This window comes from Zootoca vivipara, chromosome Z (assembly GCF_963506605.1).
Source record: "Zootoca vivipara chromosome Z, rZooViv1.1, whole genome shotgun sequence".
Lineage (NCBI taxonomy): Eukaryota > Metazoa > Chordata > Lepidosauria > Squamata > Lacertidae > Zootoca > Zootoca vivipara.
The window spans coordinates 28771638-28796644 of record NC_083294.1 but is presented as its reverse complement, the minus strand read 5'-3'; the positions used below and the strand labels follow the sequence as shown (position 1 = coordinate 28796644).

At 41.9% G+C, this 25007-nt stretch overlaps 1 protein-coding gene across 3 annotated transcripts in view; it reads left to right on the top strand.

Annotated features, from left to right (window-relative positions):
* The window catches only part of CHM (CHM Rab escort protein), a 69721-nt gene extending 57276 nt beyond the window's left edge, over nucleotides 1–12445 (top strand). For all 3 annotated transcript variants that reach the window (XM_060270452.1, XM_060270451.1, XM_035113845.2), the window contains 4 exons: nucleotides 1020–1116; nucleotides 6140–6232; nucleotides 8259–8428; nucleotides 11604–12445. In XM_060270452.1, the coding sequence (XP_060126435.1) occupies nucleotides 1020–1116; nucleotides 6140–6232; nucleotides 8259–8428; nucleotides 11604–11795 (552 nt within the window). In that variant the 3' untranslated portion in view covers nucleotides 11796–12445. The remainder of the gene's footprint in view (nucleotides 1–1019; nucleotides 1117–6139; nucleotides 6233–8258; nucleotides 8429–11603) is intronic.
* The last annotated feature ends 12562 nt before the right edge of the window (nucleotides 12446–25007 follow it).

Here is a 25007-nt window from a genome sequence, read left to right as displayed (position 1 = left end):
TGGAAAAATTCCTACCCAGCCCCTGTTCCAAAACAGGTGACCCAATCCAAAGCAAGGCCAAAAAAACACTGTCTAACATGAGGGAGGGAGGGTGAGAGTTCGGCACCTTGAAGCAAATGCCCCCAATTACGTTGTGCTGCCAAATTTAACAGCCCCTGGGATCACACCACCCCCAGGCAATTGGCCCAGACAGCTTGGTGTGATCCAGGGCCATGGCTAGGGCTTGGGACACACCCTTCAATCTAGATTAACCCTTGGTGTGCCCTGAGTGCCCGCACGTAACCAGGACCCTCAATTAGGAGGATCCCATTTGGACAAATGTCTTCCAGATTCGAGGTCAACGTTCTACACCCCACTGCATCTCTGTATAACTTCCAAATCTAAAACTGTAAACTAGGTTGTAACAGGAACAAGCATACAGATCAGCCTTAACAGATCAGCTTTGCAAATCAGATAATACCAGAGATTCTTTAAAATAATCCTATTACATAAGTGTGCATATAAAGTTGCTTGGTTTAAATTTGGAAAATCTCTGCAGTCAATGTAGATAAAGCTATTTGACTAGGAGGGAGGAATACAAATAAAAATTATTATTATTATTATTATTTCTAGTCTCACTTTGAATGGGACAATCAATTTTACAGCAAGGGATATGTTCCACCTCCACAAATACATCCCACCTGAACAAATACAGTGCCTCCAATCACATTTCCATAGTGGCCATTTCTTTAGTGGACATCATTTATTGCTGAAATCTAAATGCTGCACTTTTCTTAAGCAAAGCATACCATTTTGAAGAGCACAGTGGTTGTGGCTTTCAATAAAATAGGCATAATTAGGCAGCAGGGGCAAACATCCCCCAGTCTCTTTTTGAATAGCGCTTTGGCAGACTTGGGTTTAAAATATGCTAAATATGCTGGTGCAAAGGCAAAAGGGCCTTGCATTGTAGCCTGCAAAGAACTACTAGATGGATTCTTTTGGAAGACTTTTAAAAGAGATTCTGTTTTCTTTCTTTCCAGATTTCCATTTTGACTGTCCCACCTATGGAGCCAGGTCAGCCTGCTGTCTGCCTCATAGAACTGTGTTCTTCAACCATGACATGCATGAAAAATACATGTGAGTACATGTTCTGACTTCGTTCTTTGTTATTGTGGCAAGAAGGGAAGTGCCAACTCTCAGTGGGAATGGCAAATACCTTTTAAATTTCAGGAATGTAGCCAATACATGCTTGATAGCAGCATGCATATTTGTCCTGACTTACACTGGTGTGAAAGGGACTTGCAAGTAGTAGTAGTAGATACAGCAGTAGATACACTCTAGGAACCTGTCACCAACAGCTGCTCTCTGGCATAGATTCCTCTGTGTGTGTTCTTAGGGATGAGCAAATCTGTCAGTTTCAGGTTCTCGCTGTTTCTCTTTTTTTCTAATTTTAAATTCAGTTTTCCACATTTGTTTGCAAATTCTTTTTTATATATAAAAAAAGTTCTCCTGAAAATCTCTCTATATATTTGCAAGCTGTTTTTCCTAATATGGTGCATTTTTTGTCTGCTGTTTTCACCTATATGCCCTTTTATAGATCCTTTTTCTAGTATATTTATTTTTGTGCCTGTTACTTGGGGTGTTACGGGAGAAGTAATACCTCTGGTGGGGGACACGCCATGCTCCTTCTGGGGTGGTTGGTCCACCTTTGGTCCCCACCCTGCACTCAGTTCTCACTTGTGGCTCCTGCAAACTGTCAGCATGTGACAGCAGCCACACGCCGGGAACAGCTTTGACCTGCCGGCTAGACCAGGTGAGGGTAGCTGGTGGGTCTCAAACCCTTGGTGAGTTAGAGACTTCCCCTGCTTGCAAAGACAGGCTCTGGTGGATTGAGTGGACAAGGCCGATTGTGGGTTCAATGGTTAAGAAGGCAGTTTCTTCACATGCTATGGAGGGGCAGATAGGGCGTGTCAACCTGGGAAGGAAGCCCATCTAGGAGAAGGAAAACTCTGATCCTAAACCTTGTTGATCCTTCTCTTTCAGGAGTAGGAAAGGCTCAAGAGTAAACCCTAAGACGCTTGGATGGCGCCTTGTATGCCTCCTTCTGGCAACTCCTTCAGCCAAGCTGCTGCCAAACATATTGCTCTGCTTTCCTTTGGTACACGTCAGTGAGGCTGAGATGTGAGGTTTGTCATCTGGGCATCTCAGGACATCCACACACACTGTGTCCAGGCTAGCACTCCAGGGAGGTCAGCTTGGTGCTGCTAATGCAGCAGTTTGAATTCACCTCTGGAGGCACACTCGGTTGTCTTTTGAGACAAACAGATGCCAACAAGAACAACTTAGTTAGAGAATTGCATTGAAAAATTTGGAGAAATTTGATAGAAGATTCAATATAAAATTATCCCATATCCCCAGTATTTCTGCAACCTTCTGTTTGCACCAATCTCCCAAGCCCTTTATCTGCCAGGCCAAAACCCAACATGTAGCCAATTCTGTTACCTATTTAAATGGTTGCAGCTACAAAATGTAGCAGAAGTAAATGAGATTAATATATATGTATTTGCATAAGAATAGCTTAAAGGAAATGGGACCTTGTTAATATAGCAATAAAGTTTTTTTGATGATTTCTGTGTTTTAACAGTATATAATATATTGTATAGAAAAGTAATGGCATTCCTGAAAAGGGCTTTGTGGCATTTCCTCTAAGAGATCTTTCAAATAAACTGCATTGAAATGCGGATGTTAAAGGTTGGAACAAATGCTTGCCCTGGCAATTTAATTTCCTATCCTTTTGCCTTTTCTTGACAATGGAACGTTTACTATTAAAGTTCTACTCTGAACATAATAAACTAAGGGGGTCTAAAACATAACTGTTTCCAGTTGCTTGGGGAATGTTTCTTTTTAATAGAACTTCTGTATTATCAGTGATATATTGACCTTGTGGGGGGGTTCATTTTACAGGTAGAACTATCCTGCTTGCGTAATGGAATGGGGTGGCGGCAGCTGGAATAACTAGTGAGAGAGGAGAGACCTTTCTCATACCCAGTTGCTTACAGTGTGTGTGGGAGACAGGGCAAGTATCACTTAAGGACCCTTCCAGGTAGTGTGTCATCAGCTGCTGTCTCAAAATGCCACAAGCTCACACTAAATCTGCTCATTGTGTGTCCCAAAAAACTGAATATCCATTTAGTTAAAGAACTCAGTGTCAGTATAGGTGAGTCACCCAGTTCCTCTACTTTCCAAGATGAATAAATTGCAAACAATGAAAACTAAGGAAGTTCTGCACTAGTTTGAGAAGTACCAGTAGCTGTTCTTATAAACTGCCTATAGACTTTGTGTGTTTTCCCCACCACCACCTTTTGTTATTAAAAATCACTTTAATAAGCTTTTATTAAAAAGTCTATAATTATGTATTTACACTTCAGGGTCAATTGGACTGCTAATGCTCATTCATTAAAATGACAGGTGGTTAGCTAATTTTTATAAATATATATAAACTCTATTATAACACACCACAGGAAGCCCATATCTGCAAGGCATTAGCACTTAGCTTTCTTCTCTAGTCAATGAGTTTACAACTGTATTGACAAATGGAGGGTAAACACCCATCACATTCCTCTGCCCTGCTTGCCCCATATGGTTATGGCTGTTCTCAAACATTTTTAAAGTGTTCCTTTAGCTTCAATGAGTGCAATACCCCACACCCCACCCCGTTAGCTTATATGCTTTTTTCCATTTTACAAACTGTTTGCTATTGTCATTGTGTTGTCATGAATATAGCATTCAGATTGGACATGGAGTTCCATGTTCAAATATCTACCTGGCTATTATTTATCTATATAATTACCACGTAGTGCCAAAATAGTTTTCTGAGCAGTTTACAAGTATATAATTACACAAGCATATGAAAATACAAACATCTATAATTAACAAATGCAATGAAACAATCTGTGATTTGGCCAGATGTGTATGAAGGCATGGTCATGATCTAATTGTGTCTGGATATTGGACAAAGCATAAATAATATTTCCCCCTTTTATTTTATTTTTTTGGATGTTTGCTGTTAATGGTTATTAACATGGCTGATATCTTCCACTCATTTATGCAAGATAAGCATGCAGATACACCTGACCTTGGGTCACATGGTGCAGAAGACATGCATATAATTGATGTTGCGCGCTGAGTGGAACCAAACTCCCTTCTTCATGCCCTAAGTACTGAGAGCACTTTCCAACACTAGTCATATTCAGAGTTGACCCATTGAAATCAATGGGCCAGTGTGGTGTAGTGGTTAAAAACGGTAGACTCGTAATCTGGTGAACCGGGTTCGCGTCCCCACTCCTCCACATGCAGCTGCTGGGTGACCTTCGGCTAGTCACACTTCTCTGAAGTCTCTCAGCCCCACTCACCTCACAGAGTGTTTGTTGTGGGGGAGGAGGGGAAAGGAGATTGTTAGCCGCTTTGAGACTCCTTTGGGTAGTGATAAAGCAGGATATCAAATCCAAACTCCTCCTCCATCTCTTCTTCTTCTTCTTCTTCTTCTTCTTCTTCTTCTTCTTCTTCTTCTTCTTCTTCTTCTTCTTCTTCTTCTTCTTCTTCTTCTTCTTCTGTCCATTGATTTCAGTTGGTATACCCAGAGTATGACTGATGTAGGATTTCCCTTAGGCCAGTTGTTCCCAACTGGTCGTCCATGGACCCCAGGGTGTTCACGTAACCCATCGGGGGGGGGCATGGCTTGGCTTTCTGAAAATTGGGGGTCCACAATACATAGCTAATTGGGAACCACTGCCTTAGGCTATATACTTCCCCAGCCCTAAATGAATTACTCAAAGACCAGCAGTGGCACACTGTATAACTAATTTAGTTAGACCCAATTACATTAGAGACACACAGCCAAGGTGGTGGTGGTGGGAGCATGCTGATGGCTCATAGCAGTAACATCACATGTGATCAGATAATTATATAGTAAATTAAAGTGAACTTTGATTATTGTGGTTTTAATAGATTTTTTTATGGCAAACGTTATACAAAATAGCAAATGCTTCAGTTTTCTCTGCATTTGCTTATTTATTTTAAAAATTATATCACTTTTTCATTCTTTAAGAATTCTGAAGGTGTTTGGGAAGAATAGGTTAAACAATAATAAAAGTTAAGCATTAAAATGTAGATTCCAAAAACTCAAATGATAAAACAAGCAAAGCAAATAATCAAGATAAATCTCAAATTTAGAGTGTGGACAGGTGTTTTTTTTTAACCTAAACAATGCTCTGAGAGAGCACCCACAGAGGTGCAGCAACCAGCCACAGTGGCTGTAGTTCTACCTCCAGTTATTACAGTATAACTCTGAATGCCCGTTGCTGGAAATTGCAGGTGGGGAGTGTGTGTTATGCTCAGGTTCCACTTGCAGTTTTCTTTTAGACATCTGGCTGGCCACTTTGAGAACAGAGTGGCTGGATCAGATAGGCCTTTGGCCTTCTGCCCTCTATAGAGCCTTCTTATTTGTATTGATCACTTCTGGAGATCCTGCTCTGGGAAACCTTGGAAGGGAATCTAGAATTGTCCATAACAATTGGTAGAGGAACTGGATGCTATTGGGGGCTTGCAATGGCAGTGGCCGGACTCAGCATTCGAAACTTCTCTCTTGCTCATATTCAAAATGCAAGCTTCTTTCTTTGAAATTTTTAGGAAGAGGGTGTTGTTGGGTTTTATTTTGTTTTTAAAGGTTTATCCAGTTATTTTAGAAAGCGGGGAGGGACAAAGATTGATTTTTGCATATTAATAGCTGAAATAGTGTTTAAGGTATTTTACTCATGACTTGATTTCAGTTGGTGGTGCTCGCATCTTCTTCTTTTTAATTGTTGTCACCTGGGTTGGAAATTATTTTAAATTGCAAAGCTATGTGCAATTTTAAATGCAGTTCAGGGTGGATTCACATGACCACGTTTTAGTGCAATGAGGAAGTTTACCATGCCTTATCACTACCATTGAATGCTGTTGTCCCAAGAAAGTTGCAGCTTGTTCGCCTCAGAAGACTGACCTGTCTCCACATGATACAGCCCAGTTCCAAGCTGACCTACACTTTTAACGCTAATAGTCGAAATTGTGAATGCCAGGCTGTGGAGCATCCTAAAAGTACCTTTCTATCCCATTCCAACAGATTTGGTGCATTTAACTTGTTCGTCCATTAAAACTGCTAAAGAAGATTTGGAGCCTGTTGTGAGCCAGTTGTTCAGTGAAAGTACAGAAACAGGTAAATGCTTTGTTTTACTTTAAAACAAAAGTCATGCTTTACAATCTTTTCTCTCAGCCCAAGTTGATTGACAGCCATTCTTCCACTTAGGTATCAGAAGTCACGTCAATAGCCTGGCTGATTATGTGTGTGCATCTTTTTATTTACTTTGTGCTTTATCAGACAAAATAAGAAGCTAGTTCTCTGGATGTGCCATGGTCTTCCTGTGGGGACTGTCCAAGTTCAGTATTGTCTGGGGAGGCACTTGCTTTGGAATGCCATGGGACTTAATCATGCAGAATAACAACAAATCACACTATAAATTTGTATGGCTGTTTATTTATTTATGCAGGTATTACTTTTTCAACTCCCGTTCATATAAACACTGCAAATCCGTTTTCTATTGCTCCCAATTCATCTCCCGCAATTTAACTAAAAAAAAAAAAACCTGAAACCAAACCAGCATTGTACAGATCTGAAAAAAACCACATCGGAATATAAAAAAAGTGGTTAGATTGCCACTTAGCATCATCTTGTCCTTTCCCTCCTGCCTTCTTCTTAACATTAATCTTAATGCTTAAAGTGATCTGGTTTTGAAGTGATGTATTGTTTAGAAGCTGCCTGAAATTCTTTTGGAGGAACTCTGTGATCAGGAGGGTCCTCAGGTGCACTGAGGCACTGAGAAGCTAGTTTTCACTGACACATAGGCCTTTTTATCATCAAGATGAGGTAGTGGTCATATTTTAATTAAAATGTCAGAACAAATACTGTTGGAGTTATTGAAAATGAATCACCAGATAAAGTGAGCACTGGGCCATGGCAGGTCAGAGAAGCAAAGTCACCTGAAGAAGAGGACTCTATTCATTTTCTTGCCTAAATGAGGAAGAAGTAACTTCTTTTTTTAAAGAGTACTAGGAACTTTTAATAATATTTTTTAAAGAATGCACTGCATCAGGCCCCACATCTTTTTGCTGGTTGACTATCCTTTCCAAATAGATTGGAAAAAGTAAACTGCTCTCTCCTTGAGAACAATCATTATACATCTGTTTAAACACACATGCCACACATGCCACACACGCACACACACAGAGAGAGAGAGAGAGAGAGAGAGAGAGAGAGAGAGAGAGAGAGAGAGAGAGAAAGAAAGAAAGAAAGAAATTGAGAGAGATTAGTTGCCCTGTGTTGCCTTTTAAAAATACCTTCAAACCTCTGTTCTTATCCATTATGAAAGGCTTCTCTCTTTTTAAGCAATGTGAGCATATCATTTGTTTTAAATTTTATTTCAGGGGTGTGTGTTTCCCCCTCTTCCCTGCCTTAAAAGCCTCAGGGTTGGCTACTGCTTCTTGTATACATAATTAAAATGTAGAGCAGCAAGACTTAATATTCCCAAACAGAAAGCCAATAACAAATCCTGGTTGACTGCTCATGGTCTCTGTGTGTGGGAAATGAAACGAAGAGCCCAAGTTCAGATGATAAAGATGTGCTTGTGTTGTCTGTGACATGGCAGAGCAGGGGAGATGTGCCACAGGAAATTTTGAGCAGGGTGTACCAGCACACTGCTTGTTCATGTTAAACTATGGTTTGTTATAACCTGTGGTTTAGTATGATGTGCATTTGGGGCCATAGCGACTGGCCGCAAGTTGCCTAGTGAGCTTCATGCCTAAGTGTGGATTTGAAGCCAGATCTTCTCAGTCCAACATACCACCCTCATTGCTACAGAATTATATATGCACACATCTGTACAGGGCCCCTGAAAAGTGTGGGAAAGATACCACCTAAGTAAGATCCTGTGTATGAGGTCAGCCACTGCTTCCTGAGGCAGTAGAGGTGGGTATCCTCCATTGTTTTGAAGGCGTGCTAGTCTGTGGCTTGCTATATAGAACAGCCTGTGTCGTCTTGGTTCCATTTTGAGCCCTAAAACCCATACTGGAGTGCTTAAGGAGTGGGCTCGTCCTCCTTAGTTGATCTCAGTGCCCATTTTGCTGTACTGTACCAGTCTTGCTGCGTTTTAATTCCGGTGAGTAAAGTCTTCCCCCCGTTGTTCCAGAAAGTGAAGGCGCAGGAGAAGGGCAAAAGCCTCAGATTCTCTGGTCGGTATATTTCAACATGAGAGACTCATCTGGTGTAGACAGGACATCCTATGCCAATTTGCCTCCCAACATCTATGTTTGTTCTGGGCCAGACAACGCATTGGGAAATGACTGTGCTGTCAAACAGGTAAGGGAGGTGTCCTATGTTTTTCAGCTTTTGACTGAGGAACTTTCAGGGTGATGGTACACTTCAGGGTTGTAATACCTATTTTGTTTTGTGGGCCAGTCAAGAAATAGAGGCAATAGAGTGGGGTTTCTGCAACAAAATGTTGCAACTTGTCCATGGTGTGCATGTAGACCACTTAGAGGTTATGGAAGATTAAACCACATATAAATCCTGTTACGGTAATTAAAATTAAAGTAAGTTAGATGTGACTCAGGGGGCTGAAAAAAGATCAAGCTAGCATCAAAGACAGGAGTCCTATTTACTTTTAGAACTCTGACTAATGTCTGTTGCAAGTACCAGTGGAGCACAAGGCTACTGCATGCAATTGAGTGCTGGACTTGGTGTGGGAGGAGGTCTGAGAGCAGTAAACTGCCTTTTGCTGCAGCCTGAGAGAGGCAGGGGGATTGACTGAGACTCTTGACCCGTGGTTCTCAACATGGGGCACACACCCCATGGGGGGGGCAATTTGATTTTTAAGGGGAGGAAATTCGAGAATGAGTTATTAACAGTGAATGGCCTTTTAGGCTTCCTCCATGTGAATAGGAGTTCACTTTTTGAATAATAAGAATTATACGTCATGGGGTGGCAGCATCAGGATTTTAGAGATGCTCAGGTGGGGCATGGCAAAAAAAAGGTTGGGACCACTGCTCTAGACCAATCTAGTGAAATTTATTGGAAGAATAAGAAATCAAGATAACAAACCTTTAATAAAAGAGTGGAAATGGTTTATTGAATATTTACAGATACATTGCAAACGGATAAAAACATTAGCAGGATTATTGTAATAACCTGCAGTTTCATAAGAATATGCATTTAAAGTAGATAATTTAATGAGCAAATTAAATGAATTTGGATATGCAGAAGATATTAAAAAATTAAGTTTCAGGAACCAAAGAAAGAGGTGGAAGGAAGTCAAACTTTGAAATGTTAAATTGATTGTAAAACTAATGAAATGCATAAATTTGAAAAGCATAAATAAAAACTTAAAGAACAAGAGACTCTAAACCAGTCTCAGCCCCTCCTTTGACTTACAGTGTGCAGGGTGTATTGTATTGTATTGCAGCGCTGCCTTAAGCTACTCTCTCCCTCTCCCACTTGCTGCTCATATAACAGCGAACTACACTGCAAGGTTGTTGCTTGCTGTTCTCACAGCCCGACCTGCTAAATGGGGACAGGAGAAATAGGGAACACTTTAGGATTGTTATAAACCATTCAGGATTGTTATGAACAAGTCTCACCTGCAGTACTCAGTGTTAAATACACCATGGGGCTGTCTTAAGCCACGCTCTCTCAGCTCCAGGCCCTTCCAGCCTGCCATATGGAAACATTAAACTGCATTTGCTTTGGAATTTCTATTAGCTGTTAGCTAAATGCTTCACACAGTAAAAGCTGAGTTACAGAGAGTGAGGAGTCTTCTCTATTGGGTTTGGAGGGGGCTGTGTGTCTCTTGCATATATCAATTGATTGTCTATGGGCAGCTCTCACTTCCATACCCAGGGACAAAACAAAATATTTTTTTTAAAAAAAAATCATTCCAGTAGCACCTTAGAGACTAACTAAGTTTGTCATAGGTATGAGCTTTCGTGTTCATCCACACTTCTTCAGATACCAAGGGACATTTACCGTAATTATAGCTTCTTAATGTGAACTGGGAAATGACCTACCCCGACAATGGGATGGTTCCCTCGGCCCTTTTTATATGCACAATCATTTTCCCCCACCCTCTTCTGCTGGCTTATATGGGTTTGAGGAATTGGGGATGGGAGGAGGGAAGAAATGGAGCAAAGGTAGACAGCAGAAGAGAAGGATATGTAGAATAGACAGTCTCCTCTCTCCTTGTCTGTGCCGTTTCCTTTCTTCCACCCTAGTTCCATTATGATGGAGACAGTGTGTTGTAGGAAGACAGGTGGGTAGAGGTGATTTCTCCAAGCCTTCAAATTCCTCCCCCCCCCCAAAAAAAATAACTTTTCTTGGTCGTTTGGGAGCAGGGAGGAAGGTTGGGCGTTCCCCCCCCCCCAAAAAAAATTAATCTAAGAAGATTTTGCTAGAGTTCACCCAGTTCTAGAAATAAATAAATCTCCAACAGTTATCTTTTTTATAAAAAAAATGAAGGAGGAATTTATTAAAATTATCACAGAAGCCTTCTGCTTCCAATATAAGTCTTTGATCTTCATCTTTTATCCTCTTACCAGTCAGATTATTGCCTTGTAAAACAAAATTAAGGCTACTATTAGCCTTTGAATATACAGATCAGATGTGAGCATTCAGGCTGTGTCAGCTGTTCTGTTAAAAAGCCCATTGATGATGGCCATAGGGAGGGGAACTGCAGCTGCTTAAAATTTCTTGCATATATTCTCACTTGGCCTGAGTCATTTAAAAATTAATAGTTGCTATAGCCTTGTGAGCTTAAGAAGTTGTGCATGTTATCCTTGCATGCTTACTCGGACAGAAATGGCTGAAAATGTTTCTATGTAGTCCTATCTGGATATCAGAATGTAAAAATATATGCTGCTCACTTAGCTCGCTTTCATTTGAAATCAGTGGGACTTAGAAGTGTTCAACCCTGACAGCATTGTGCCCATAATTTATTTTTATATATATATATATATATATATATATATATATATATATATATATATATATAAATCTTTAACTCGGTGGTAGGTGAAATGATGCCTTTGTCATCTTTCCCCTGGCACTTACGAAGCCTTTGAGTCCCAACTCTCTGCCCTCCTTGGTCTTGAGATGGTAAGGGTGGCAACCTTTTTGCTACCTTGAAAAATGCATAGAGTGGAAGGAGGAAGTTGGAAGAGTGACACACTTTTCCACTTCCTCTTTTAGCTCTGTGTGCTTTTTCAGGCTCAAATGAATTCTACAGCTTTTCCAAGGGATCTGAGTAAAGTCCAAGTGTGTGCATGCAAATATTTTCTCATTTTTCTGTTTCTTAGGGGGACCTGAGTATGAACGAATAAGTACTTGGGTATCTCTTAGCAGCAGTATTATGAACAAGCATGTGACGAGGCAGATGTGAAATGTGGTTTTGTTGCTTGTGGACACACCACAGTATGCATGTGGATTGGTTTGTAATCTCAACCAGCAAACCAGGTTAACTAAATGTTTGCTTCCTTCCAAATAGGCCGAGGCCATTTTTCAAGAGATGTTTCCCAGTGAGGAATTCTGCCCACCACCCCCAAATCCAGAAGATATCATCTACGATGGAGATGGGACTCAGCCAGAGGATCCTGGGTTTGGTAATCCATCTGAGGCCAATCCAGAGACTTTGCCTGAGAAAAGCACTGAAGAGAATGAAAGACCCTCTGAAGAGTGAATGGATGGCAAGGCCAAGACTGAACTCATTTCACCATGGTGTCTGGGGAAGCTTGACCCAGTCCAAAGTGCAACCAACCAACCAGTTTGTCATACACAAAATGTAACCCCAGCAATTGAGATACACAAGGGGATATATATTATTTTTATTTTCAATTTTTATTTGAGGAATAGCAAGTTATGTATAATGATTAAGGGAAACAATATGCAAATGATTGGAAGTCAAATTTAAAGGGTTGTGTTTTCTTTTTTCTTTTTTTGGTAGGTATGTTTGTATTTGTACTTCATGATTTGTGTTTTTGGTTTGTTCGTAGGCCTATATGTTTGTATTTTAAAATGTAAATAAACATTGTTTTAAATTTTTCTTTAAAAAAATGTAACCCCAGCAATCCTAGCGGGATTTTACAGAGTTGCTTAATAGCTTGATTTGAGTTGGAACAGGAGAGTCTTGTCCAAAGCCATCTCCTGAAACATAACTCCATTATTGACTCATTTTTCCTGGAAATACAGTTTTATCAGTTTGTAAATAAAGCATTCCCTCATTCCACAGAATTGCAGTTTGCCAAAGTCAGCAGCAGCACAACATATGGAACTCAGTTTGCTCTACAGGAAGTGTGGGGAATAATTCCATTAACTGGAAACAGCTCTTGGGGTAGACTAGTAGGTGCTAGGCCAGGAGTAACCGCTGTGGTTCCCTTCAGTTGTTGCAAGACTATAGTTCCCACCATCCCTGACCATTAGCCATGTTGGTTGGGGCTGGTGAAGCTGGAGCCTGAAGTCTAGAGGAAAGTGAACTTTGCTACATCTGCACTAAACACTGAACATTCAGTTGTTGGTGATCTAGCAGTAGCTCACCAAAAGGAAAAGATTCAAGTGTTTTCTTTTTGTTTGTTTGTTTGTTTGTCTGTCTGTCTGTCTGGTTTGTTTGTTTGTTTGTTTGACTGGCTGTGCAGAATATCACAGAAGTAGTTTTGAAGCTTTTCTGTCATATACTCAGTAGAAATGCAAAATAAATAGATCTTTTAATAGATTTCTTGGAAATGGTTGTTTGGAAGCACTTGGACGCCTGCTCACTGGATCACTTTCAAGAACTGAGCTATATTTCTTACCATCTATTTGTTTTCCCCCAACAACAGCACAAGTTGCTGCTCAAAAGTACTGAGCCAAAAGTATTGAGTTGAAAAGTGAAGTGGGGCTTGTTTTTGCAAGTGTCCTCTGAAAGACCCCCTAGCCGCTAATATTCTTTCTTGGGTATGCTAGAGTGGGAATGGGAAACCTGTCACACAACGTATTGTTGGGCTCCCAACTCTCATCAGTACAAGCAAGCATGGCCAATCAACTGAGGTGATGAAAGTGGTAGCCGGAACAGCATCCAGGAGGCCACATGTTCCTCATCCTTGAGAGACAGTTGGAAACTGGCCTTTGTAAATATATAAGACAATCTGTCTAAGAATCCAATAAGACTATACAGGAGAAAAGGACAAGAGGTGATTCTGTGCTGTTGAATCTAAAAAGCCAACTAATAAGTCATAATTAGTAACCATTTACACAGCACTTAGATTATGCAAAAATGTTTTACGTTCTTGTTGGTCTTTCCAGTGGTGCTATCTTGCTATTCCCATTTTACAGATGAGAGCCTGAGGCTAGAAACAAGTAACTTGCATAAGGTCACCCAGAAAACCCAGGATGAAGCAACAGATATACAGTGGTACCTCTGGAGAAGAACTTAATTCGTTCCGGAGGTCTGTTCTTAACCTGAAACTGTTCTTAACCTGAAGCACCACTTTAGCCAATGGGAGCTCCTGCTGCCGCCGTGCCCCCGGAGCACGATTTCTGTTCTCATCCTGAAGCAAGGTTCTTAACCTGAGGTACTATTTATGGGTTAGTGGAGTTGGAACCTGAAGCGTTTGTAACTCGAGGTACTACTGTATTCACAGTTAATATTTGTAAGAAGAGACAGGCTGTGGTAGACAAACTCAGGTAGCAGAGCTTAAATTGTGTTGCGTAAAGCCCAGGTAGCATTTCAGCTACTGTGTAGCTCACTGCACTGACGTTTTTAAATTCAGCTCCTTAATAAAGGCCACAAATGCCCCTCATGATCAATATGCAGTTTGGGTGGGAGATAGCTAGGTCATTGGTCCGTGATACAGCCCTTCAGTGCTTGAGCCTATGTGATTGCTTTGTGCCGCAAAAGTAAGTTTATTCCATAAACATAACAATTACGTTCAGCACAGTAAAGCAAGATCCAACTATCACTGGCACACAGCCTTTCTGTACAAAAACAGTGGCTCAAATTCATTTCAGTCGCTACGTAGTTCTTGTGGTGTTTACAATTAAGCTGTTATTTATGCTGGGTAAGAGAGAGAGTCTGCCTATTTTTCCTTTGCCATTGCTGTTCCTATGCATAAATCAGAAAGCATGAATGTAGCCCAATTATATTTGAATGTTTACAAATCAAAACGGGAGCCAAAATGAGGGCCTGCTCCCAAGAGCTTTCAAGAATGAAGTTCCTACTGAAAATTTCTTTTTTAAAAATTTGGAAATGAACTTTAGTATAAGAAATTAAAGGTTTGCTTGCAAGCGTGTTTCCATGTTTCATTATGGTTGTGAATATTAATGCAAAATGGTGTGTCACTTTATTTTGTTACTGTTTTGTGTAGATGTTCTGTTCGAATTGTTTCATGGAACTCTTTGCCATCTACAAAAACAGCAGCCATCTTCTTGCTTTTTTTTTGGTGGGAGGCAGATAATTTTGTTGAATTTTTCAGGGGGTGGCAGAAAGTTGGTGCTTAACTAAATATGACCATGGAGGCTTTTCTTTTATACTTTTTCCTTTTAAAAAAGGCCTCTCACACTCTGCTATCTCCACAGACTCCCTGTCCATCTGCCCTTCTTGGATTGCCTTGAGAGAAAGCTAGATCATTGCATTCTTCTACTGAGACTCCAGGTATGGCCAGGGAAGCTGCACAGATGCAGGGTGGAGAAAGGTGTTAAAAAATTGGGGGGGGGGTAGCAAGTAAAAGGAAGAATGGTCCCAGGTTACATCGTAATGGGTTGTATCCTGTGTAACCCCTACAAAGAGCAGACCTGTTGAAGTTAATTGACGTGACTAACTGGTCTGAGTAGAACTTAGTTCGGTACAATCCAAAGTTATTAAGGTTGGTCCCCACGCTTATAAACTTCACAAAGATTTTCCCACTCCCCAGTTTTCAGGGACACTTTCTACATACACAGCTGACAAAAGCTACCACTACCACTGAAAAGATAGCAGCCTTCAATCTTCCTAACCCTAACCCATAGCTGCCAAGTTTTCCCTTTTCTCACGAGGAAGCCTATTCAGCATAAGGGAAAATCCCTTTAAAAAAGGGATAACTTGGCAGCTATGCCCTAACCCTAACCCTAACCCATCCAATTGGACACTGTGAGAAGCAGGATGCTAGATATGTTTTAGGCTGGAGAAGAGAACATTCATGGGAGATGTGACAGCTGTCTTCAAATAGCTGAAGACCTGTCATGCAGAAGATGGAGCAGACTAATTATAATGGGTGAAATGGTGAGGAATCATATTAACTAACCATTAAGAGAAATTTCCTTAATGGTGAGAGCTATTCAGCAGGGAAGATGGGAGTTGCATCCAGCTTTGTAGATGCAGAGGTCCAGAGAAGATCACTTCCGCAATCCTGTCCAGTGTGAATCTGATTACTCAGCCTGATCAGAGGAGAGGAATCAGTAGTCCTGATTTTGTTGGATGCCAACTACCCCCAGCCTCAGCCAACGTGATGGAAGCTGGACCATTGGTCTAATCTAACAGGTTTTCCTTTAACATGATACAGGTGGGGCACAAAGGGCCTGTTGGAACTCAGGGAGATACCAGCAGGTTTGGTCTTGCTTCTATAGCCACATCCTTGGATTCGAGCAGAAATCAAGCACAGCTCTCACTCCCTGGCTTCTGCCTGCTTCTAGCCCAGCTCACTCACATACCCAAGTCTGCCACGAGCTAACACTCCACCCCACAGCGCAGATCGGGGGGTTAGAACAGCTATTCCCATTGCAATAAAACATAGTATCAGAAACAAGGGGCTAATCATGGAAGCCTTGGAGCCAGGGCTTATCAGCGTGGCATCCATCTGCACTCACAGAGGCCTTTCCCAGCACTCACATGCCCCCCCCCCCGCTAAATTAGGCTTGAAAGAAGCATTCTACTGTAGCTGATAGAATGGGCTGCAGTGTTGTAATTGGTGGTGGTGGGGCACAACAATTTATCTGGTTTGCAGATGGGCCCCCACAGTGCTTTTCTTCTAGAAAAGAAAAGGTGTCAGTACTGTGTACCCTTGAGTACCCCCGGGAGGGGGAGCACTGGGCCACCAGGCCCCAAAAGGTTGACATGGAAGCAGGTCTCTCACACAAATTTCCCACTTGGGAGCCCAGAACCAGGTAAAAGACATTGCCTCCCCCAACTTTTGATGGTGTGTCAAAACAAATTAGGCAGAAAGCAAACCTCAGAACCCTCCTTCCTCCTCCCTCTCTATGTTTAAGGGGGTCCCTGCCCCTCTCCCTTCAGAGGAAGGGCCGTAGCTCAGTAGTAGAGCATCTGCTTTCCATGCAGAAGTTCCATGCAGAAGTTCAGTCTCCAGCATCTGCTAGTATTGGAAGTTTTCCCCAACTGAAACTCTGGAGAGACCCTGACAATGTAGGCAGCACTGAGGCAGATAGACTGATGGTCTGACTCAGGCATAAGGCAGCTTTGGTCTTCCCTATTCCCAAGTTGCTCATCTATCCCTGACTGATTTGCATCAAGAATGTCATGGCTCTCTAACCAGAAATGAGATGCATAGTAAAAAGAAGAACGCATGCAGGGAAAAAATGTTTTGCTTGTTCTAGTCGCTGCGATGTCTTTTTTTCGTTTTAAACCGTTTAAATGCTCAGCTTTTGCCTTTCAGAGCAAATTAAAGACTGCAGATGTTCTCAGGCTTTGATTTTACACTACACTGGATGTGTACAAACTATTTTCATGACTTGTTCACATGGCAGATGTGCATTTTGAATGAGTTTGCTGGGGTAGTTGAGTACCCAATGGTTTGCTATGCAATATCGGCTGCGCTTTCATTTCCCCAGGAATAATGTGTTGAAACACTCGCTCTGAATTTCGTAAATTAAGCATTGCAAAAGAAGAGTAGACTTGCCCTGGGTAGGTGGAATAAAATAAGGCTGCAATCCTACATTCACTTACTTGAGAGTAAATTCCACTGCACCCAATGGGACTTCTGAGTAGATAGCATAGGATTGCACTATTAGGCTTGTTAGTTACAGAGTATATTCAAAAGATAATACAGCTTTTTTTTATAAAAAAGTGATGATTTATCTGTAGGATTATTAATCAAGTTTGAGAAAGATAAGGTTAATTGAATTTTTAAATGAGTGGCTGTGTTATCCTTCAAGCACCTTGGAGCTCATTCAATATTCACGCCTTTTTATCCCATTTGGAAGTGATACCTCAGGTTTGAATTATTCCTTTAAAAAAAGAGGTAACACATATAAAATAAAACTTGTGATTATTGGACTATTGATCATTGCACTATTGGTCTAGTGGATTAGAATCACAGCTGAAGATGGGACACACAAACTCTCCTTCCCCAATGTTTTGTTTTGTTTTTAAGCAGAAGAAGGCAGGGGAGAGCTGGACTTACTATAGCTGGAACTAAGTTAAAGAAGTCCAGACATGTCTGTTCAGATCTTTCCAAATTATTCCAAATTGGTCTTTCCAAATTATTAAGATGTGTACACATCATATATTTAAAGCACCACCATCCCGCCAAATAACAACAACAAGAAGAAGAACTGCAGTTTACTTATAACAAAGCTGCAATTCCTTAGAAATTTACCATCCCTTGGATTTGGTAGGGGGTGCTTTAAATGTATGGAGTGCACAGCCTTAGCTGAAATGGCCTGTTAAAAAACATTAAGGCAATGAAATTGGTTTCAGTTTTTGGGGGGTCTCCTATCTGATTTAATCAGGAACACTTTTTTAAACAAAATTTAAAAAATTCCTTCCAGCAGCACCTTAAAGACCAACTAAGTATCTGATGAAGTGTGCATGCACACGAAAGCTCATACCAAAATAAAAAACTTAGTTGGTCTTTAAGGTGCTGCTGGAAGGAATTTTTTAATTTTGTTTCGACTATGTCAAACCAACACGGCTACCTACCTGTAACTTTTTTAAATAGTTCAAAACAATGGATTAATTTCAAACTAAACAGGTGGCATTCAACTATATACCCAGAATAGATCCATTGAAATTAACTTAATCATGTTCATTAATTTCAGTGGGTCTGTGTTTAAAACTCAGTTGAATATCACCCAGTGTTTCAGCTCTAGGGCTTGTGCAATTAACCACAAACCCTATTCAGACATGCAGGCTTAAACTGTGGAGAGGATGACAGGGGCACACAAATTCCCAAGCCTCAGCATACCCACCCATACCGAGTCCATTTCAGACCTTTCAATGTGAAGGTGATTCCCTTCCCATCGTTGGGAATCCAGCACCATAGAGTTTTGCTAACACATTTAAGAAGCTCTCTCACACTATCAGGCTAAAGAAGGTCTGAAAAACATGCACATCCTGTCCCCAGCTTATGCTCATATGCGTTCACCTGAACAGGGCTACATGAATAGTGTGCATCCTTCTTGAGAGTTACTCCCACGGAGGTGTGTAAAGCAGACATGGGGTCCCTCAGGCCAGGGGCCTGAATGGAGCCCTTCAGTTCTGCCTGGCCCCCAGAAATCTCCCCGGGCCACAGCCCTCACTGACTTTCCGTTGCATCCTGGGTGTTTTCACTTAGCTGGAATGAGTCCTCAAAATCTGAGAACACCTCTTGTTTGAATGGATGGAGGACAGAGAGGGGTGTGTGAATGAGTGTAGAATCCAGTACATAAGCTGGCATATGGCCCCCTGGAGGTGACTGAAAAGGAAATGTGGTCCTTAGGCTGCAAAAGGTTCTGATGTCTGCCCTCTGGGAGGGTATTGCAGTCTAAAAGTGAATCCTATATTACAGGCTGGTTTTCAGGGCTGCAATCAGATGCAGGCCAGCACGAAAGAAGCAGGCCTCCGTTGTCAGTGAAGTTAGCTGTTTATTCAAGGAAACAGCATACAACTGAGCAACACTTCCCCGTGGGTCTTGGAGCAGTTGCCAAGTTGCCAGTTACCCTTTCTAAGGCTCCTCCTCTCCCAAATGTTTCCCAAGCAGTCTCAGACTGTGGCTGTGCACCTCTGGCCTCTGTTCTGCTCTTCTCATTACTCTGCAAGTTCTAGGAGACCGGGGGGGGGGGGCTCCCAGGATTGTTCTACAGTCTCTTGACCCACCCCCCTCTGCTTCATCCTCAGCGTCTGAACTGCTCCCTGTCACAGGTTCTTCCCTTCTCACTAAACCCTGTAGCCCCTTACAGCATCCAGCCCCTTCTCCCAATCTTCTGCCTCTGATCTCTCCTCAGTGTCCCATCACCAACTCCCTGGCTCTGAATCTTCCTCCTCTGGGGTTGCCCTTGCAGGTTCACCAGCTGGTGCCTCCCAGCATTCCTCGTCATCCAGCCAGTCCCTGGCACTGGTGAATTCGAGGTTTGTAATTGTTTTATGACTGTTGAATCAGTCAAGTTTTGTCAGTTTAAATCCAGACTTGGATGCTGTTATCATTCTTCTGCTGCCTGTAATTGATCCTCTATCTCTTGGAAGCCTTCTTAGCCAGCAAATGGCTACATTTGCTCTTGTCTCTCTCTTCCCCCCACCCCACCAGCCTCCTCAAATGATTGTGCTTTGGGCCATTTGACAGGTAATCATTAGAACTTGAATGCCTGAAGACTAACTGGACCTTTTCCTCCTATTATTGCAAGGGGGGATTTATGTAGGTAACTCCCATTAATGCTAATGGGACTTGCATGTGTAAATTCTCCTTGTGTCAATGACAGACTTGACCCCTGAAAGAAATCCACGTGGCTGTGGGTGGGTTGATTCGGAAACTGTCTGGGAATCACAATGAAATTTTCTTTCCCTGAAGATGACCAATGCTGGTTTTTCTCTTATTATCAGGTTCTTAGTTCACAATGAAGAACAAATAATTGCTGAAGAAGTAGAAAAATGTATCTCCTTATCTTCCTGTGGGAGGAAAAAATTGGGGGAAGCATGACCCCTCCCCAGTGTCAAATACAGAAGAGAGGAATTGGTGGAATTGGTGGCTCAGCACTGGACAGGGGGCAGAGAGGGCTCTGCAAGGACTTACCCTTATTTACCTTGCAAAGGGCTGTCTATCAAACTAAGCTTATGCTTTATGTTTAGAAAGCCCCAGGTTTGATCCCTGACCTCTCCAGGTAAGGCTGGGAATGTCAAAAGAAAATAGGAAGAGTTCTTCTGGATCAGGCCAAAATATTCTCACAATGGGATCTGCCATTTTATACATACTGTATATGAGAATAGGAATTTTGGTTCCCTGTTTTATTTTTGTTTTTATACTTGCTTTAAAGCCACACCCACACTATACCTTTATTATTCCACTTTTTTACCTTAATTATTCCACTATACCTTTATTATTCCACAGTCACAGCTTCCCCCAAAGAATCCTGGGGACTGTAGTTTGTTAAGGGTGCTGAGAGTTGTTAAGAGGTCCCTATTCCCATCACAGACCTACAATTCCCAGAGTTCCCTGGGAAGAGGCCTAGATTGTTAAACTACTCTGAGAATCGTATTGTTGCCTGTGTTCTTATCTTATGCTCATTTGGACTTGCAAGAGCACCTCATTTCACTACAGCCATTTCCCAGACACATTCTAGGCTGTCCCTCAAAAACTATTGTCAGCCTCTGGAATGATGGGAGTCTGGAGTCAGATCTATCAATAAAGCACTAGGTGGGAGCACAGCTTGTTAGCAATTCCACCATTATCTTTATTTACAGGCTGGCAGTTGCTGCTTATCAGAATGTGGATGGGAATCCATACAGGAATGTTGTAAATCTTCATAGCACTTGAGATTTAGAAAGTTGACAGTGACTCATCAAGGAGAAGCTGCTGCTGTTGGCTGCATGGGAGGTCTGATCAAAGGAGACTTTAATAGAAAATGCTTCTCTTGTCATAACTCTCACAGACAATAAATTCCATGCCAGTTGCATACATTGGCAAGAAAAAGATGAGATGTATGCACAATGCATTACCAAACCCAGCTGTGCGTACTTGAGCAAACTCCAAAAAGTTGTGCCTGAAAGTGCTTATAGAAGGGATATTCCCCCAAACTCTGTCTGATCTCTCTGCTCATGGTGACTGGTTTTCTGAATGCTCCAACAGACAGGATGTATCTCTTCTGCAATTCCATCATGCAGTGTACAAACATGGAGTTGGGGATATGGGACGAACTTAAGCCTCTTAGGAAACTTAGCTTTCATTCATAGAGATAGAGGTATCGGATTATATTCCTAAGGATATAGAAGTAGGTCAGAAACGACCTTTTTTTTAAGCACATTTACAAGCTGGAGAAACTGTTGAGGAGGACATTCCATGCACTCTAGAACCACACAGCACAAATAGTGTTTCCTTGTGGTCTCTTCCAACTCTATGATTCTATGATTATATTGACTGCAAGCCTAAGTTTAGCATGGGAAAGAGGGGAGACATTGTTGGCACCAGGGAAGACTTCCATAGGCACATGGGCAACATGGGTAGCATGTTGGTGTGTCCCTTATGTAGTGAAATTTCAAAGGTTGGTAGAGATTGGCCAGCAGGGTTGAGCCTATGGAAAGCCCATTACTATTCTCATTAAGATGGCACGTGCCACTCCCTCAATTTTGAAGAAGTGTTAATTTTGGCTGAGAGTCTTGGATTAATAATAATAATAATAATAATAATAATAATAATAATTTGTTACTTGTACCCTGCTGCAGGGTTGCTCCAGCCCCTCTGGGCAGCTTCCAGCAGAACACACAATATATCAAATGTTAAAAGCTTCCCGATGCAGGGCTGCCTTCAGTTGTCTACAGAAGGTTGCATAATTGTTTATCTCCTTGACATCTAATGGAAGGGCACAACTACCACAAAGGCCCTCTACCTGGTTCCCTGTAAGTTCACTTCTCTCAATGAGGGAACCGACAGAAGGTCCTCACATCTGAACCTCAGCATCCAGACTGAACAATGGAGAAAGAGATGCTCCTTCAGGTATTTATTTAAATTGCAGTAATTATTTCTAAATTTGTATCCATACAAATTATTTAGCACATCCAAATTATATGCAAATTTGTGCCCTCTTTTGTCTTCTTTCCGCCCCATGATGCATTGCATAAGTGGCCACTCTATCTAACACACAGTTTTCCTTGGCAGTGAAATGCTTGAAGACAGGGATAGAAAGCCCCTAGCAAGACTTGTTCTGATCTTGCAAAATCCATTATAATGGTTGCGGGAGTTAATACCTCTTTAATGAGGCATTATATTTTCACAAGCAAAATGCCTAAGTGAAGTCCTGATGTAGATCCACCTAAGATATGAGATGTACATTCAATACTCAGTGCTCTGTGGCTTCAGCCTGGACAGCTAATAAAATCAGGACTCCAGAGGTTTCCTTAGCATTGCAATGGACACCTCTTGACCTGCCTTTAGAGGAAACGGCCACCCCATATAAAAGACACAGGATGCTTATAGTTTAAGCATTCCCAAACAACAGCTCTTCTGCCCAGCTACAGCATGTGGCGTAGCTTAATTACCTTCTGACATAGCAATGGCCTTCGTCCTTCATCCTTATCTTCTTCTTGCTTACATGCTGCTTTGTCCTTTTCTCATGGTTCTCTCGCAAACAAACCTTCACATTCCAACCTTCTCTTGCTCAACCCTTCTTACGCACATTTCAGTTTTCATTCCATAATTTCAATATTTTATGTGACAATGCAACCTTCTGTTCAGAGAAGTATCTGCCCCCCCCCAAAAGCAATGTAGGCAATGCACTCATTCCTTTAAAGTGTGGTATTACTGAAATGTTCTCTGGGCTGGGAATGATAGGAAAGATATCTTTATTAACTTCTTTCTTTGGCTATTCCTTTGAGATAGTGGTACATATATTAAGTCAGTCCCCACCATCCTGTTGCTCTCCAGATGTTTTGAGCTGCAACTCCCAGTGTACTGGCTGGCGTTGATAGGAGTTGTGGTCCAAAACATCTGGAGAGCTCTGGGTTGGCAAATACTTTATTAAGGAATGGGCTCAGGAAGAAAAATCAAGTCAATGATAATAAGAAATTGGTATTAATGTATTTTGTGGGGAAATCTATTGAAAGGTTCCACTATGGATTAAACACTCAGTGTTACTGAGACAATTTTTAAAAAATGAATTCTTCTTTGCTGATATGGGGTATTTTGGGGGAATCTTATTCGTTAGGTGAACACATTAATTTTACTGTGATCTCCCAACTGGGAGTGCTATGATTTAACAAATTCAAATGACTGAGAAATAATAAATTATATGGAAAATGTGTACTGAGTCCTCTACTCCACAAACAAACTAGTATTTTATGCATAGATAGGTATATAGATAAAGATATCAATATATCAGAGAATGGATTTTAAACCCAGAAATCCTATACTGTACTCACCCTCTGCCAGATCTGGATATATGTTTGTGATTGACCACTAAATCCAAATCTTATGCCCATTCAACCTGGGTGGGGGAAACGAGAAATGTGACTAGTACCCCACAGCATCCCTGGAAACACCACAATAGAGACTATAACTGTAATAATGATGCAACTTGTGCATTATTTTCTTATTTCTGTTCTTGCATGTTGTTTGTATTGGAGATGCCAAAAGAGGTATCTCAAAACAGGCTCGGATTCAGATCTAAGCTAGAGAAGAACTGCTAACTTCCCTGGCCTTTCACATCATTTCCATTGAGTTCAACGAAATGATGTTGCTTCCTTACATTCAATGCATGTATGTGTGTATTGGCAGTTGTGAAAACCAGGGGTGTGTGGAGGAACTCATCTCAATGGGTCCTGTGCCTGGGTTGGGCTTCCTATTTCCCACCCTCAGTTTTTGCCCCTACAACAGGTGGTGCCACCTGGACAATACTTTGGGGCAGACATCAAGGGCCCCATTCAGCAGAAGGAACCATTGGCCTTCAAACAAAGGAGGCCCAGCTTATATTATTGATGTGAGGTTGTGTGCTACCCTATTTCTGCTGAGCAGTGTACAAAGGGGTTCCAGGTGCTCACTCAGAATCATATTCCCATTCAGAAGCAATGCTTTCTTTTCCCCCCCAGGGGGTACTCAAGGGTACGCAGTACTGGTCCCTCTTTTAAAAAGTTACTGTAAAACTTACTGTAACAACTTCATGGTGAGTAACAGCACCTATTTTTCGGGGGGGGGGGACTGTTGAGAAGCAAGACACAGCAGAGGCTGTGGTGTCTTTACGTGATATGGCTTCATTACACACATCTCCTGCCAACCTAGCAGTTCGAAAGCACGTCAAAATGCAAATAGATAAATAGGAACCGCTACAGCGGGAAGGTAAATGGCGTTTCCATGTGCTGCTCTGGTTTGCCAGAAGCGGCTTTGTCATGCTGGCCACATGACCTGGAAGCTATACGCCGGCTCCCTCAGCCAATAATGCGAGATGAGCGCGCAACCCCAGAGTCGGTCACGACTAGACTAATGGTCAGGTGTCCCTTTACCTTTTACCTTTTTATACCTGAGTTTAAATGATGGGGCTGCAGATCTTCCAGGATTATTATCTCAAGAGCAGCTTGCTTTTCACAGCAGCCCAGCTCTGCAGGCAGAGCACCACCCCCTTGTTCTTGCTTCCCAGCCAGCTCTAATGACTTCTGCCCTTCTGCCCCATATGGTGTTCTCCCTTTCTCCTCCTTTCCAAAACACCTGTTGTTGTTGTTGTTGTTGTTGTTGTTTAGTCGTTTAGTCGTGTCCGACTCTTCGTGACCCCATGGACCAGAGCACGCCAGGCACTCCTGTCTTCCACTGCCTCCTGCAGTTTGCTCAGACTCATGTTGGTAGCTTCAAGAACACTGTCCAACCATCTCATCCTCTGTCGTCCTCTTTTCCTTGTGCCCTCCATCTTTCCCAACATCAGGGTCTTTTCCAGGGGGTCTTCTCATCTCATGAGGTGGCCAAAGTATTGGAGCTTCAACCTCAGGATCTGTCCTTCCAGTGAGCACTCAGGGCTGATTTCCTTAAGAATGGATAGG